This window comes from Heterocephalus glaber, unplaced genomic scaffold, assembly GCF_053883595.1.
Source record: "Heterocephalus glaber isolate CG9 unplaced genomic scaffold, H.glaber_assembly_v1.0 deba00001593, whole genome shotgun sequence".
Lineage (NCBI taxonomy): Eukaryota > Metazoa > Chordata > Mammalia > Rodentia > Bathyergidae > Heterocephalus > Heterocephalus glaber.
Window position 1 is genome coordinate 3,230,473 of NW_028258368.1, and position 17,960 is coordinate 3,248,432.

General features: G+C 37.3%; 1 protein-coding gene across 5 annotated transcripts in view; it reads left to right on the plus strand.

The window, feature by feature from the left end:
* The window catches only part of Rgs17 (regulator of G protein signaling 17), a 128,318-nt gene that overhangs the window by 96,854 nt on the left and 13,504 nt on the right, over window positions 1-17,960 (plus strand). For 4 of the 5 annotated variants that reach the window (XM_087193436.1, XM_004856857.3, XM_087193440.1 and 1 more), the window contains 2 exons: window positions 11,194-11,283; window positions 12,248-12,485. In XM_087193436.1, coding sequence (XP_087049562.1) covers window positions 11,194-11,283; window positions 12,248-12,485 — 328 coding nt within the window. The remainder of the gene's footprint in view (window positions 1-11,193; window positions 11,284-12,247; window positions 12,486-17,960) is intronic. The other variant, XM_087193437.1, reaches the window with a different exon arrangement.

Consider the following 17,960-nt stretch of genomic DNA (forward strand, 5'->3'; position numbering starts at 1 on the left):
GCCTCAGGATCTGGAAAGGAAATGTCAGTCCCACCTTGCCCTGTGGTGAATATGGGAGTAAGAGTGTAAGCTTCTGAGAGAGGCAGCAACCCTTGGAGAGTTGGGTGCCAAGTGGTCAGGTGAAGAAAGTGGGCCATGGAAGGTTGAGAATGCAGGAGAGTGGATTTGATGTGGGAAGGGAATTGCAAAGAAAACTAGTGATCTCAGAGGTAGGAGGAGCCTCCTTGTGCAGAAGCCCAGAGTCCCTGAGCAGATGGGAGAAAAGAGAAGAGGTAAAGAAGCATTACAGTGAAGCTGGGGGTGGGCTGTGCTTGGGGATACCACAGCCAGCTCAGACACAGGGAGGACCTGTGGTACTCCAGCAGAGCTGACTCATGGCGTATGGCAGTGTGGTGAGGACTTCAAGTATCTGCTGTGCTGGAGCTTGGGGATGACCTCAGCAAGGACTGCACCCCATATACCCATGGCCATGCCTCCTCTGGCCTGGACAACACTGAGCATGTGCACGGCCCAAGTCCAACTCAGATCTCTCTGGAGTATTTCCATACCAGTGATTATCCTTCTATTTGACCTGTGCTTTTTTTCGGTCCAATTTTATTTCATGGATTATATAATTGAATTCACTAAAGTTCATGTAGGTCAGTTGCTACTGGGTATTTTCCTAACCATATACTAAAGTTTCACACTTTTCAAAAAGACATTTTGACTTATATTATTTGATGTGTAGAGGTGCTTAACATTTGTTGAATGGATGATTGATTTGGATTTTCCAATTGGGTTTACTTTATAAAATATGGAAAAAAACTGTGTCACAGAAATTCTTTTGAAAAATTCTGCCAAGCCTTGGTATAATTGTGTAGCAGATGATGATTATTAGAAAAATCACCAGTTTTTCTTAGTGCACCATTTTCCTTTATCCTCCTATGTATATGCATTATTATTAATAGTAGTCATTTTTAGTTAAAAACAAAAGGAAAGACTTTAGGGAGAAGCACTAAACTATGTGTAGTGGTTCTGGGATATAAAGTCAGGATGGATAAAATGACTGGAGAGATTGGCAGTGACAAATAATAAAAATATCTTTTCTGCTATAAATAGTTAGGATCTTACACTTTGGATCTTACACTTCTTTGGAGATGGAAGAGACTCAAGATTTGTAAGAAGAGAACAAAGTCCATTTTGTGTTTAAATGATATTCCTCTGAAGAGAATGGAAAGTAGTTGGAAGGACAAGACAAAGAGCAAGGGGAATATTAGGAGACATTTGCAATAGCCTCAGTGAGACATGTCAGAAACCCAAAATAAAAAGCAATAAGGTGAATAAGAAGAATGAAAGGAATGCAGACATATTCATATTCAAGAAAATCTTAGCAGATTCTGTCAAGAATTAGTCACAGATGAGAAAGAGGAGAGAAGGATAACTCCATATTATTTGCTTGTGTGGCTGGCTTGATGTCGATTCATCAAATGAGAGTAGGAATTGTTTAGGCCAAAGCCAAGATGGCAAGTTTGGTTTGCTCTGTTGGAGGTAACAGGATTTAGTTGTGGGAATGAATGTGAGGCTTGCAGGGTATTTCTACATTAAATATGAAGAACCAGGAGCAGCTGGGTATGTGGATGCAGAGAAGAAACAGACTAAGAAGTGTCATGCAGGACGTTGCAAGAGGCGTCACTGAAGCCAAGTAAAGAGTTTCACAAAAAAGAAAGTGAGTGAGGCTGCAGATACACCAGGAAAGTCTGATCCGATCAAGATCCTAAAGCATTTTGTAATCTGGCCAGATTGGAGGTTATTGGTGAACTTTGTGAGAGCCAGGCTTCTCCCTCATGTGCACAAGGAGGAGGAAATTGGAGAAAGAGAAGTTGCTGATGAAAAGCAATAATCCTGGTGAAAGTTCAAAGGGAGGGAAGTTGGACTTCCCTTCCTGACCTAATCAAAGCAAATTTCCCAGTTTCTAAGACAATATGAAATTCAACCCTTCCAGATGTAGAACAAATTAATTAGCTACTTAGACAACATTTAAAAGCTTCCCCAGCCTTTCCTGATCAGCAATACAAAAATGAGGTGGTAAAGTTTTGTTACCCTTTCCTTTTCCTACCTATGAAGCATCAGTCATGCTACAGATGCTTGAAATAAATACTAAATCTTTGGTTTTGTCCCTCTCAATTAAAATTCTCCATTCTTTCTTTTGGGCCTAGCCCAGTTTTTTTATGGTCTATGCATGGCAGATCTATTACAATCTGCCTGCTATTTTAGAACATTATTCAACAGTCTTTTTGTCAAATAAAACAATGAAATCCACTTTTTATGAAAGCAAAGTTTGTTGTATAATGATTCTATTCAACTTAGCATTATAAATATCATAATGTCTAATGCTAAAAAATTCCGTATCTTTGTCACACACATCAATATGCCACATATTAATATCAATTTTATTTATTTAGTTAGTTAGTTAGTTATTTTTGGTACCAGGGATCGAACTCGGGACCTTGCGCTTTCTAGGCAGGTGGCAGAAACACTGAGCTAAATCCCCAGCCCTATATGCTTCCACTTACTTTTTATTTTTGGTACCGGGGATCGAACTCAGGACCTTCCGCTTGCAAGGCAGGCGGCGGCACCACTGAGCTAAATCTCTGGCCTCAATATCAATTTTATGCAAAGGAATATCTGTTTCTAAGTAGAAAGCCAATTCTACCATTGCTGCTTTTGATATAAATAAATACAGATTGTTTAAAAGTGAAGAACTATTTCAGTCAACCAATTCCCTAAGTAGTAATGGAATAACTCCATGTGCCTTATTCTAAATAGAGGTTACATTATCATATTTAAGGATTACACACAAACTTTTATGAAATGTCTTCCTTAAATAAAGCCTACCTTCAATAGGCAGCTTGAGCTAGGGAAAGAACAACCATCCTGGAAGTAGACAGATCTGAGTATGATCCTGTTCATTATTTAGTTTCTCTGAGTCTCAGCCTCTTCCTTAGTAAAATGTCATTAGTAACATATATAAATAATCTAGTTTAGGGTTCAGTACATGTTACAGGGCCCATGAATACTTCTTTATTAATAGATTTTATTTCTCACTTCTTTACAAGTCCCAAACTAAAAGGATTTTTTTGAAGTTAGGAGGGTTTTATTGAAAATAAGAACAGCTCTTAGATTTCCAGGAGGGGTCCCAAATGAGGTGGCCACTGAGGCTCTTTGGCAGGAGTAATTTATAGAGCAAAGTCACAATATAGGTACAACGTGGGTCAAACTACCCTCAACCTATAGGGTTACAAGTATTCAAGCTGAAATGAATTTAAGGTAAGATGTGATCATTGTGCATGTATCAATGTTCTATTTACATGTTGTCAGGGACCCGACTGAAGGTAGCCCAGACCTCAAGCCCTAGGTTCAATACCCAGCACAGAAAAAAAAAAAGCAAAACACATTACATGTTGTCAGTTCATGTAACAGACATTGTCTATTCTGTGCCTTTCTTACTGTAGCTCTTACACCAGCCCTTACACTAACCTTACATTCCTGGAGCTCACACCCCAGAGGCATAGGACTTCTAGAGTATGAGAAGTCCTATATAGTGGAGTAAAGTTTCCTGATAGATCAGGGTGGTTGCCATTGATCATACTGGTCCCAAGAATGCCCCCTTTTCTACCCCATACAAAGTCACATCCACAGTAACCGGGAAACACCAAGGAGGCGATGAATGGGAGGCTGATAAGTGACCCCGCCAACTACCAGATGTGTTTCTGAATATCAACTGCTATACTTGCTAACTTTTTCATTCTGCTTTTATAGTAAGGACACAATTTAACTAAAATCAGAAGCTGAAGTTCCAGGATAACTGGTGCATTTAAAGGCTCAGATGATCACATGCCATTTAATAACAGTGCCTATGAACTGAACAGAAATCCACTGGCCTTTCATAACCAAGATACTTGCTTTTCCACAAAACATCCAGTAACTTACCTATAAATTACACATAAAATTACGATGAATTGAAGAAAAAGCTTAAAATAAGATTTCAATCAACCTGAGAGCTAAGGTAGAAAATTCCTATGATTGGCATGTATCATATAAAATTTATCTACATATTCAGTTCTGTAATTCTCTTCATTTTAAGGAAAAATAAAGGTACTTTGTTCATGCCTAGTAAGAAACTTTGGTTATCTAACTGAATTTAAGCTTATATAGTGGCTCCAGATTTTAACTGTGTAATTACTTGTTAAATTCAGTTGTCATTCTAAATCAAGGATGCCAATGAACCTAAAATACATGGCAAAAGATTTGAAATAAAAAGTGTAATACAAATAAAAAGCAAGAACTTTAAAACATACATAAAGATAAGTCAGTAGCAAAAGAGAGACTCAGAAAAAAAGATTTATGGGGCTGAGGATTTAGCTCAGTGCCACTGCACCTGCCTCATAAGCTCAAGGTCCTGAGTTCAATCCCCAGTACCCCCCTCCAAAAAAAACCAGATTTGTCTTCAGTTGCCATGTGTCAAAAAAAGAAACTAATGTTTTATGTGCAACCCAAAAGAAATAATGTGGAGAATCTACTCTCACAATGGCTCCTTTAAAACATTTTAAATAAAAAATTTCCTTCCCACTGGTAGTTAAAAACCTTTTGTAATTATTATTATTTTTTCCAGTGCTGGGGATGGGGATTGAACTCAGGACCTTGCGCTTGCCAGGCAGGCACAGTGAGGGTAAGCCACATGCTAGGCCCTCTAATTAATGTTCTAAGAATGTGTGACCCAAATTTCAGATTCCCTCCACTCGAGTGGAACACAAAACAACTTATTATTGGAAAACACAACAACAGTGTTAATAAGATTCTGCCTGCCTGTTTTTATGAATAAAGTACTCCCAAATCAAATGACTTTGGGGCTGGCATTATTCAGAATGTTTTCTAAATACCAAAAAGGAAAAATGGTTCCAGGTAAAAACACTTCCCAAGATTAAATTTATCCCCTTCTCATTTAATTATTATATTGATTACATTTCATTATTACATTATTACATTTGAAGGACTCTTCACATTCTTTAGAAAGATATAATTATTAAAACTCTTACACGTAAGAATAGATATTTTTCCAAATGAAAGTAGTTGCACCCAGAAACTTTTTCAGTTATCATTTACTCTGACTTGGTTAAAACATTGTACTGTATTTATAAAGGTAACAGGGCCATCTAGTGGAAACCTTTTTAATAGCTGGTTATTTTACTTGGGAAAGGTAAGTAAATGAAACAAAAGCTTGCAAAAATGAGCAAACACCTGCTCGTTTATAATCATATATCATAGGAAACATGGTAGTAAAATGTAGAAGTCTTTTTAGAGGTAGTGTATATTTTAACATTGCATTAATAATGTTAAAATTATATATTTCAGTTGTATAACATCCCATCTCCACACACCAGTCGAAACCAAGTCATATTACAGACATGTAAAAATGAAAGGGATGAGGTTCAGGTCATAGGTTGGTACTGAGTGTTTATGTGCCCGAACTTACAGATATTACAAGGCTACTGTTTCACTTTCTGGTGCTTCTGTCCCCCGCTCCCTTTGGGTGATTTTGTTTTGTTGGTAATCTTTTGTAAACAACACATCAATTCTGTTCTCCTTTCCCTGTCTCTGTATCTGGGTAACATTTTTGTGAATGGGATGAACAGGTACTGCCCTGGGAGCCTATTCTCAGCCACAGCATCACCTTGTCCACAGTCAGTTCTTTTTTCCTGTTTCAGGCTTTGCTATCAAACTTCTGTAACAACTCGTCAGTAATCTCAGATTTCAGGTAACTGAAAAGAGCTTGGTACTCACACATGTCTAAAGCATATGAAGACCTTGGGCACAGCTGCTGTAGAGTGATAGCTGGGCAGTAATGCCTACACAGGAGCATTTACTCTAGTTTAAAATAGGCAGTTTATCCTTCCTGAACCTTTAAGACTAGTCAATGTTTGTAAACAACAAAAAAGGTAAAATATCAAAATCAAGGCTTTTATGTAAAGACAAGCGACACTGTAGCAAAAACGAATGTGAGACCAAATGTTGCAGGGCGTGAGTGCCCGTCTTAGCCCTGCTATTGCGTAAGTTAGCCTCAGTGACTGTCTCCTTGTGAATAAAATGGGAATGATTAATATTAAATCCCCTGCTTACTGAACAGGACTGTTGTAAGGAAGAAATAGTAAGGTAATATATGAGGAAGTATTTCATAGTAATGGCAGAAGATTGGCTCTATTTTCTCAGTTTGACATATAAAGCTCTTGAATAAAATTGGAACTGCCATTTTCACAGGCAGCCAACTTGCCCTTCCATTTAATTAAGCACTTGTAAATATTTGCGGTTTTTGTCCCAAGGTTTTATTTCTTGCTTTACTTCCTTGTGAAGTAGGTTACTATCATTATCCCCAATATGTGGGAAAACAAAGCATAGAGAGTAAAAATCATCCCAACAGAGATAGATTCTACATTTGGTGTTCAGTTCATATTTTCTTGGCCCATTATCTAATACATATACTTCACTCCCTACCTTAGTTTTCTGTGTTCACTGTGGAACATCTCATCTATCCACTCTTCTCTCCATTTCGATCATGTATTTTTAAACTGCCAGCCTCTACAACTTTATCACCTCTTGGGTTGGAATCCCCTTTTATCTAGAACTCCATCTGGCAAACACCTGTTCATTTTCAACCTTTTTAATCATTGCCTCTTCTGTGAAGCCTTTCTGCATTCTCTCATGCAGAAGAATAGTTACCAGACCAATGTAGAAGAAACAGTGTCTGTGCAAAATTCTATTTTAGTTTGAATCGCAATGCATGTGACATTTATTTACCTATCTGAGCCTCTTTGTCTTACTCACTTTGAATTTCCAATGCAGCCACCATTGTATACACCAGGTGTTTCATACATATTTGTAAACTTATTGTTAACTCCGCATAAAGCTGTATTGTTTTACAATGAATATTTTAAAAGATAAAAATAAATCATTTAAAGAATTATCTTCTAATTCTTTTTCAGAACCTGAACGATGTTGATTTCATTTTTGCACTGAGAAAATTAAGAGGCGCTCTAAAATAAAAGGAAAAGACTGATTTCACAATGTGAGAATATTAAAATATTGAAAACAGTCTGCTTTTATTGATGACAGTGATTCTTTCTTGGACCCTTGATATCACATTGTATTAAATTTGAGCATCTTATTGGTTCCTCAGTTGAATTTTTGTTTAAATACATATGGTTTGTGATCATGCTCTATCCCAGACTTCCCATGGCTACTGCAAAGTTTTCATCTTATTTGAGACTATTTCAAGAGTTCTTCCTAAGAGCTATTGCTTTTCTTACAATAGTAAATAGTAGACCATCTTCCAAAATAGGCCCTGCACATATGACTGATAACTTTATAATTGACAGCAAGTAAAGATTTCTCCATTCCTACTACCTAAACTCTCTTATAAACACAGAAAGAGCATGTTTTATTTTCTGCAGTGTACCAAATGCATTTTAAAATTACCATTCCAAATCCTTGTACACTAGCTACGTGACTTGCTCCCCCATTTAATATTTCCTGAGTGACTGTACATGTAACCTTATTGGTTGGTCATGGTTTTGTCCCACCTGATGCCCACCTTGTAAATTTCCATTGGGCCTTATAGTTTTGTCCCGCTTTGTACCTGCCTCACCACATGGCTTTGCTGTATAAAACATCTTTGAACTGTGGGGTGGGTGGGCAACCCACCTTCTGGTCCCCCTTCTGTCTCTCTTAGGCAGAAGCTTTCTTTCTCTCAATAAATTTTTCCTACTCTTAAAAAAAAATTACCATTCTAAAAAATCTGTAATGGTATTTAAATGCCTAGTTTAGTGTATTTAGCCTAGGTTATTGTCATTTTTCTTCCATAAAGTATTTAAGTCTTGATCTCATAGAGTAAGCAATGCATAAGTGTTTTGTTTTTTTTATGGGTTTAACTGCTTGAAAAGTAAAAATACAAACCTGGACATGGTGGTGCATGCCTGTAGCTCTAGCACTCAGGAGGCTGAGACAGGAGAATCACCGTGAGTTCAAGGCCAGCCATGGCAACTAGGCAACTTAGCAAGACTCTGTCGAAAAAGAAAAAAGAAAAAACAAATATATATATATATATATATATATATATATATATATATCTCCATCCCCCAGAATGTAGCTTATTCTTAAGCCCTGTATTCAATCCCCAGTACTGCCAAAAAACCCAGAAATGTTAATTGTTAGATACTACATTTGTAAAATGAAGAAAATCAGATGACTGCTTGTGACATCTCACAAGTACTAACTTCAGTGTTTGCCTTTTAGACTTTTTCAAAAGTATATAACATGTAGGTATTGGTCTAGAGCAAATATATCCAGTAATTTATTACTTTAAATTTAAGAAATTATGCTTCCATGGAGCAGAACCAAGTGAAATTGGAGACAGACATGTCAGCTTCAGGACAGTTAAACAGTCCAGTATCATCATTGTTTATTTCTTCATCTTAAAATGGCATTTTCATTGGATCTTGGTCATTGAAACCTTGAAACCATTTTTAAGAATAATACTAAAGAAAAGTTAATTAAAAGGGTAAATTGTACATTGCAAAAATTAAATTTCTTTCTACAAGGTAAAATTGTGTCCAACATCGTGAGATGGTACAAACTGTGAACAGTTAAGCGTTTATTGAATGCCTAAGTAGTTTTAGTCCAAATGTGCATCCGTATTTTACCATCTGTAGAAATGAAAGATGTAAACACAACCCAGTATTTCTAATATGGTAGTATTTGAGATGTTTGTAAACATCACAGAAACAGATAGAAGAGCCAGAATTCATGTTCAGAAATGTGTGAGTTATGCACATGGATTCCAGATTTATTGCTCTAGAGCAGAGGCCAGTGAAGAACAAGTTTCTCAAAAAATGTTGCCTGAAATGAGGTGCACTTGTGTTCTGTATGGTGCACTCTCTAGGACCCTGTGTGGAAATAACAAATAATCTCTCAAGTAGTTTATTATTTATCTGGTCTTCTTATAGTGCCTAACATGTGTGTGCATATGCACATATATAAAATAAAGCTTGACAGAATAAGTATTGAGTCCTTATTTAAATAAGGATTTATAAATAGTTGTCTATTTCATATATACATATCATGCATATTTAATAAATACAAGAAGTTTTGCAAAATATTGTCAGTGGCGTATTTCCCCCAATTACCCACTTTCACATTCCAGAGAACCACAATTAATTAATTTGGGAAATTAATGAATCTCCTCAAAAAGTCATATCTGACCTACATGGATAGCAACATAGAGGGTTGGAATTTCCTACACTACCTCAAACTCCACCCACATCCACAATATCCACATGAAGAGACTTAAAATTGGCACCATGCTCTAGCTCTAGCTACGTCCCATGGCTCCACTGCACTGCGGGGTTTGACTCCCAGAGCCACAGATTGCTCCCACCCTGGGAGCTCTAGTCAGCCAGCCAAGATGCTACCTAAATCAGAGTAACAAGCTGGAGTCATTTCCCAGGATTCTTTGGCCATACTACTTTTGTTAGAGGTTTGATCTTTTCTCTCCTTGAGTCTACACCAATAAACCTGCCATTGTCCCTAGGGGAGAACTTACATTATATCACTGTTGAACTGTAGTTTTACTGTGAGGTGTCCGTTTTCTGACTAAAGAATCCTTTCCGTTTTCTGTCAACGCCCCTCTTCTCCAGTCAGTCCTTCTTCTGGAGTAAATCTGCCCATGCTGTCTCACTTTCTGTAGATCGGCCTGCTTACCAAGCTTCCCTTAAATTCTTTTTTCCCCTACTTTCTCACTCTTGCACCCGAGAATAAAAGAGACATTGAGTTAACGGGACATTGTCTCAGTTTCTCTTCACTTTCTAGATTAAGAATAACTACTTGTTGGACACTTCTCCCCCTCAATGCATTCTTTCTACCAGAACCACATTAGTGACACTTTTGTGCATTCCCACAAGTCCTCAGTCCTATCAGAGAGCCTGAAGTGCTCAATTGTTTTAATGAGTAAGTACTTAAAAATGAAAGGTCGTTTGGCAGAATAGATTTCAGACAGCAACTGTATTTCATATTTAGCATTCAGTTTTTGAGCCAACCTACCAGACCATTCTGCACTTCACTTTGCTTATATGTAAAATGGGAATAATAACGTAATGCTAAGAGAATGTGCCTAACACCTAACAGGCACTAAAATATAACAGTTTCCGTTGCCTCTTACGGAATAAATAAATAAACAAAAGAGATGTGATCTGACCTTCTTTTACTCTCTGATAGGCTTTTGTGAAACTCCCAGGCTTCGGGACAGAAGTATCAGTATGCTGATTTCAGGGGCTCCAATTTTCCCAGGCTGCATGGTCAGCTTGCCCACCTGCCTTCTATCTGCTCATAACTTCTCCCTTATCTCTAGTATGGAGGTTTGTGTACCTTGAATCTTTGCATTCTATCCCAAGCCACTGATCAGCTGCACAATTCGTATTGTTGTTGTGGGTTACTAAAATGGATAGTATTTCCTATACTTCTATCAAATTCCCACCCTTATGTCTCAGAAACACGGAGATTTCTCTCACTCGATGCTCCTCTGTGTCAGACCCTCGGAGTTGCTACCCTGTGTCTCTCTCCAGCCAGTGGAGATTAACCAACTAGAGTGAAAGGGCAAAGACAAAGACAAATATAAATCCAGTAGCTCATACTTTAGTGGTTGAAGGAATGATGGTATTGATGACAGCAGACCAGTCCTGCAGGGAACGATGATATAAATTTAGCAAAATCTGGATTAGATTCTGATTCATTTTATCTTCTTAGAAAAGAAAAAAGTAAATGAAAAGCAGACTGGACAGAACTAACCAAAAGTCAAAATGACTTTAGATTTAAAGGGTAACACAGTATTTATAAAATATTAAAGCATATAATCATATAGTATGTCAGATTTGAAGCAATTCAAGTAATGTCAGCATGAAGTCATAATGGATAACAATATTCATTCTGATTCAGTTATTTTATTTAAAAATTTTTCTCCTTCTTCTGGTTGAAATGGGCTAACCCATTATTTAAAAGTGATATTTCTCTTCCTGTATTTTAAACATTCTCCCCTAGCTGACAAAAAAAAATCTCCTGTGAAATGTTTCCTCTTCTCTTAACAAAATTAAGTGTTCTGCTATGTTACAGCCTCACGGTTAGGAATGAAGAAAGAGGGGAAAGTGCAGGAAGACCCATCCATACCACAAAGATGGAGAGTATCCAGGTCCTAGAGGAGAGGTGAGTGTGACACCCATGATGTAACTGTCTCTTGTATTTCTATGCTACTCACAGCTACGAAGAGTAAGTGTTCTCTCTGTTTATGGTATTCCTTAAAATATTCTGAAATCGGCACTGACCCAGCCTGGGGGACCTTCTTTTGTGATTGCAGTGGATTTCTACCAATTTTTCTATTAGCTATGTTTATCATTGCCTGAGATTATCTTTCTTTTGTAAGAAATAAAAAAAATTACTGCACTAATTAGTCCTCCCAAAATTGCTTTATTTTTCACTTCTCTTTTCTGAGAATATGTTTTAAATTGTCTTCATAAAAGATTTTACTCTAACCATCCAGTTCTTTGATGTATTAGCAAGTGGAACACTGAAACATTAGCAAGTGGTTTCTGCAGTGAAGTAGTCACTGAAAATCTTAACATGGTTATCAAAAAATTCCCAGTGCCACTCTAAAAGCCTTCTGTTTTGCAGTAACATTTTAGGAAACAAGCACACATATATATTCTTACTTTAGATCCCGCTACTAATGGAAAATGCCTTCTAATGTGAAAAATAAACTGTTTGTTATGACTGGAAAATGAAAATCTGTATCAGGAGGCAAAGAAAAAAATTTAGTTTGTCCTTCAAGGTAACCTACAGTGTTTTTATCAACTTGCAGTGTATTGTTAGAGTTTAGACATGTCCAAGCTTCATTAGGAATTTGTGATGCCCATGTGATGTGGTGTATAGCTCCTAATATTTCGACCTTTGGCTCATTTTCATGTGTATCGTCCCTACCTTAATGTTTTTCAAGACCCAGAAATAACTGATCCGTCCTGGCAGGTATTTGTCAGATCAGACCGGCCTGACTGGCCACTTATGAGCCACTAGATGGCAGCATCCGAATAGACTTTTTACCTGCTCTGCCCCAGACCCAGACCAGCTTTCACAGGTCAGAACTGCTTTTGATAACGACCCTATTCCTTCTCAGCAGCCAAAGCCCCACTGCAGATGAAGTCCTATCCTGGTCTCAGAATTTCGACAAAATGATGAAGGCCCCTGCAGGAAGAAACCTTTTCCGGGAATTCCTCCGAACAGAGTACAGTGAAGAGAATCTGCTTTTCTGGCTTGCCTGTGAAGATTTAAAGAAAGAGCAGAACAAAAAAGTCATTGAAGAAAAAGCCAGAATGATATATGAAGATTACATTTCTATTCTATCACCAAAAGAGGTAAAACTCGGGAAAACACTGAGGTGGGCTTGCTAAGACCAGGCGTAACCCTAAAAGGCCTGCTGTCCCAACTGGGTAGCGCCTGGGCTGTGGTCGGAAGACTTCTGGGGAGGTTGTTGACCTTCCATCCTGACAATCTCCCTGAACACGTTTGAAGGTTAGTTGCCCCATGATGCTTTGATTGTTGGTCCCTGGCTGACTCTTGTGCAGCAGTTCACTCGCTTTTCAGATTTAACACGTTGGAGCCTGTTTAAGCGATTTTCTGTGACTTAAACTAAAATGGAACTGAGGAATTTAGGAAGATCCCTCTCAAAGCTTGATACCCAGATCACTTGTGTGAGAATCACCCTAGGTGTTTGTCTAAAAAGAAATTCTTGACACCTATCCAGGACTTTTAACTCTGAATTTTTAAAAGAGAACCCAAGAATCTGCACTTTTGTTCCCAGTACTGGGAATTGAACTCAGGACCTTGCACTTGCCAGGCAGGCGCTGTGCCACTGAGCTAAAATCCCAGCCCAAGAATCTGCACTTTTAACAAGATTTCCACACACTAAAAAAGCAAACAAAACTACTGTGCATGTTTAAATTAAAATGTTAATACTTTTTTTTTTCTCCTGGTATCAACCTTGTGCTTGCCAGGAAGGCACGGTGCCACTGAGCTACATCCTCAGCCTCAATTTATTATAGCAAAAGACTCATCGGCATTAATCCCCTCAAAATACTCTCCCTCACTTCCAAACACGTACTGTACCCCATCACTCTTGCCACTTTCTGAAGCAGTTCTGGAAGTCCTTTTTTGTGTCTTTAGTTGTGCTGTCATGGCTGCCTCGATGTCCTGAGTTGAATCAAAATGTTTACCTTTACTGGTAAGCTTGACTTTGAAGAAAAGCCAGAAGTTGCACAGTGCCAGATTTGCTGAATAAGGTGAATAAGGACCCATGACAATGTTTTTATGAGCCTTCTTTTCTGTTAGATGGCACTCTGCAACAGCATTCACCGTATTTTTTTTATTATACCTTGTACACAGACTCATAAAAAAGACTTTCAGAACCCCATCAGAAGCTACCAAGAATGATGAGATAAATATGTTTGAAGTGAGGGGGGAGTATTTTGATGTGGACTAATACGTTCACAATGGGGCCATAATTCCTATGTCTCACTAACAGGCATGGCTGTACCACATGTACAACCAGTAGGATAAGAGGCTCAATGGGACGGTCATGGAGATGATCTTACTTATTCTAGGCTTTCTGTTATTGAAAGTGCAAGCTTGTCTTCCCATTACCAGAATGCACCTGATCAATAATGAACATTTCTAGCAACCAGATAGCACATTTCCATTCCATTAACTCTTTAAAAACCATTTCCTAAGAAAGGCGTGGGCTAATAAAGATAAAGGTATTTGGTGAGAGAGGGGTTAACAGTCATACCAAGTAAGCCCTCAGAGAACAAAGTGGCTTTTAGAATGCCTTTTCTTTTCCACATTACCACACTCCATTTGCCTTTTTTGTTTCTCTTACACTACTGGGATGTTTCCTCATGTATTTACATGTGCTGACCTGGTGCTTTCTCCTCCCAGAGTTTGGCCTCCACATCCCTTTGATGCCCATGGACAGGACTGAAGTTCCCTAGAACTGGGCTGTGGCTCATCAGTCTTTTGTCCCATACTTGATGCACCCTATCCTAACTTGCATGCCTTCCTTTGTGATCTGTAAAATGAATTTGCATCCACTTTATCAGATATCTAAGTTGAGAATACAGTATAAACTCTTTCACTTCTCATGACATTTAGAAGGGGACATTTTTATTAGGTTAACATGTCACTGATATTCCGAAATACTCCAGCAGCACTGTCTCTACAGAATGAGAGACCAGATGCACAAAGGATTCTTTTTTTATTTACTTCACTAATATAGAAAAAGTATTCATAGACACAAAGTAAGGAGAAGTTTCCCATAGCCTCAATACATTTATTACTGACAGCACTTTGTATTTCTAACACTAGTATAATTATGCATCCTAAAAGTACAGTCTTTAGGTATCTAATTTACCTAGAACATTACCATCCAACCAACTCTACTTGAATGTTATTAGTATCATCATTTTATTCTTATTTTTAACTTTAAAGTTTCACTATATGGCAAATAAACCACAAGGTCCCAGTATTCAACTAGAACATGCTTCTCAAATTATAGTCCTCGGGAAGATTATCTAGCCCACATCTCTCCCTAAACATGTAAGACTTGTCATCTGACAGTGATAGTTATCTGGATTGCCTAGGCCAGTCTTTGGTACTACATATATTTCATTTTAAAATGATGATGGTTCCATGTTCTAAATACTAGAGAAGAGTATTCTCCATATTAAGCATAGATAGTTTCTTGGTCTCCCTTTTTAAATCTTTTGTTTTTATGTGAAACACTGCCCTATTGGCCCCACAGATGTCACCGATCCATGGAACTTTGCAAAATACTCGATTTTCACATAAACTTGGATTTTCACTCTTTGTGCAATACTGGTGGAGTTTTGTATTAGCCTAATTTCTTTATTTTCAGCATGAATTTCACTTAAAAAGTCTTTAAAATATTATTTGCTAATCAAGAACATGACCTGCTTGAAATTACAGATTAATATTTCACGTAATAAGAATATTTATTCTTTTCTTTATTTTTCTTAATATTTACATTTTGGGTATTATCTACTCTATAATATTCTAAAAATGCCAGAGAGAGTGGGGATTCACATTTTTATCATTTTGCTATTGTGTACTATTTCATAAATAAATTATAATTAACTCAACATACAATCTACATTATTCACCCGGGCATGGTGGCACATGTTGGTAATCCCAGCACTTGGGAGGCTGAGGCAGGAAGATGACTGTGAGTTGGAGGCCAGCCTGGGCTACATAGTGAGTTCAAGGCTAGCCTGAACTGCATAAGGAGACCCTGTTTCCTGTATGAGGTGCCTTTGTTCACCTGGCTGATTTCATGCCTGTCAACCTATAATTAAATTTGATCATTATTTACTAGCAAAAAAAAAACCCTAAAGTAAATATTTACAATTATACAACTTAACTGTTGAAAAGCTGTATGAGTGTTTTAGCCAATATATATATACTCTTGAACCATGAACCATGCTCAGTGACTTGATTCACAATTTATCATGTGGTTTCTAGTGATCCTGGAGCCCTTGACAATCTCAAGGACAACCCTGTTTCAAAACATGCCACTTTCTAATCAGCCACCATATGTCAATCATCAACTGATGACACTGAGTTACTCTTTGAGTTTTGTTTTCTAGCATTGGCAAGAACAGGTGTCACATCAAGAATACAGGTCACATTATATGGTAGTTAGAGCACTGGACTAATACTAAAGTGCATACAATTCTAGTCCTGGCTCTGCTACCACTGAATTCTGTTACTTGGGATAAATCACTTTACCTTTCTGGGCCTCAGTATTCATTTGATTTGTTTACAAAAATAACAATAAAAACAGGCCCAGAGACAAGAAAGGCAAATCCAGAATGACATCTCTAAGACTGTTTGTACAACTACATCACCTTCCCCACCAAGGATAGCCAGTCACTCGGGGTCCTCACAGTGTTCAGGACAGCCACCTGGGACCAGGCACAGTTGCCTTCTCATCATGGGGCTGCACAATGTGGTCTCTACGTGGAGATTCTGTGATAATTTCTACTTAGAATATTTTTGGGGGAATACCGGGGATCGAACTCGGGTCCTTGGGCTTGCAAGGCAGGCAGCAGAGCCACTGAGCTAAATCCCCGGCCCTACTTAGAATATTTTTAAAAACATGAACACTTGAATCATTTATAAAATGGTAATGACTAAATAAATAAGAATTGAGATTTTATTATTGACAAGAACAGCCTTTTTCATCACTGAACTTTATTTTACCTTAATTTGATTGAGTTATTATGCTCCATATTGTTAAATCTACATTCAGAAAGTCATTTTTTAAATTACTTACATACAACTATTTTCTTTAATGACACTCTTGATGCCATGTACTGAAAAATTCCATTTCATTTTTTGAAGATTTTGTTTATGCATTTTTAATTATGTGAGAATTATTAAAAAATAAGAGATGTTTGAAGCCAATGGGCAGTATAACTTCTAATTTTGCTATAGTATACATTTTAAGAAAGCATCAGATTTTATATTGTTAAAAAATGAAAAAAGCAGACATTGATAAAGTAAATTTGCTTTTTTATGATGGCCTCAAGAGGAAAAAGAATGAAGATAAAAAGAAGCATTTAAGACTGGTGACCTTGCTGCACACAGCAAATTTGGTTGGCACACTACAAAGTATTGAAAAGACAAACAGCAAAATTAAAAACTGGAATAAAAAGTCTATTTAAATACTACTACCCTAAAACTGGAAACACCTTGAGACCATAACATTAATCAGACACACAAGCTTAAATATTGCATAACTTCTCTTATATGAGAAACCCAAAGTATAAATAATTTTTAAAATTGAAAGATAGAAAATAGGAAACGGGGAGCTAGATCTTTTTGCAAAGGGGAAAGGGATCCAGAATCAGAAGGAGGAGGGAAGTAGAGGAGGGGAAGAAAAAGAAAAAGAATTAAGATATGTGAAGTACATGTACCTACCCCCTAACATGAATGTAAACATTATGTACTGAAAATATGTAGTATTGAAAACAAAAGAGAGAAAGACTGTTATCAACTATAAACATTGGACAATTAAAGAACGAAAGAAATGTAAAACCCTAACTAAGTATAGTTCTTTTATCTGAATTGAAAACCACATGGTGTATTATCCACCAATCTCCTTTGTGATAGCAGTGTCATTAGCCAGAGCCTTAGTGTGGCCCTGCCACTCACCATCCCCGTGACATGTAGAGAACCATTTCTCTGCTCTGGAGTCTGAGCTTCCTGGGTTGAGTTTGGAGAAAACTCTAAACTCTACTAAATCTCTGATATTTAAACTCTGCCACATGGTGATTTTAATAGTTGTAGGGATTGTTTGCTTCTGATTTCATCTAAAATTCCAGAGAAAAAATAAAGCTATTTGTATTCCAGAATCATCTAATACTAATGCTTAGTTGATACCCATGTGGATTCGGTGTGTATGTGTATTTGCCTTTAGCAAAATAATGTGAATTTAGCATTTCTAATGATCTGAGTCATGTATTCTAAACAAAACTCACTTGACTGTATTTTCCCATATTTATTTCTTTATATGTGCATGCATATTAGCATTCAAAAGTATTTATCGAGTATTTCCTAGGAATCAGGTGCTGGACTACATATTGGGGATATGGTGGGGAATAAGACAGACACTGGCCTACCTTTGTGGAGATGACATTTTAGAAGACAGACAAAGCATGCTGAAATCAAATAACTACAAGCTGTGATAAACAATACAATGTCTTGACTAATATAGTTTAAAATAGGAGTTGTCAACAAAAGTCACTCTGAGAAGA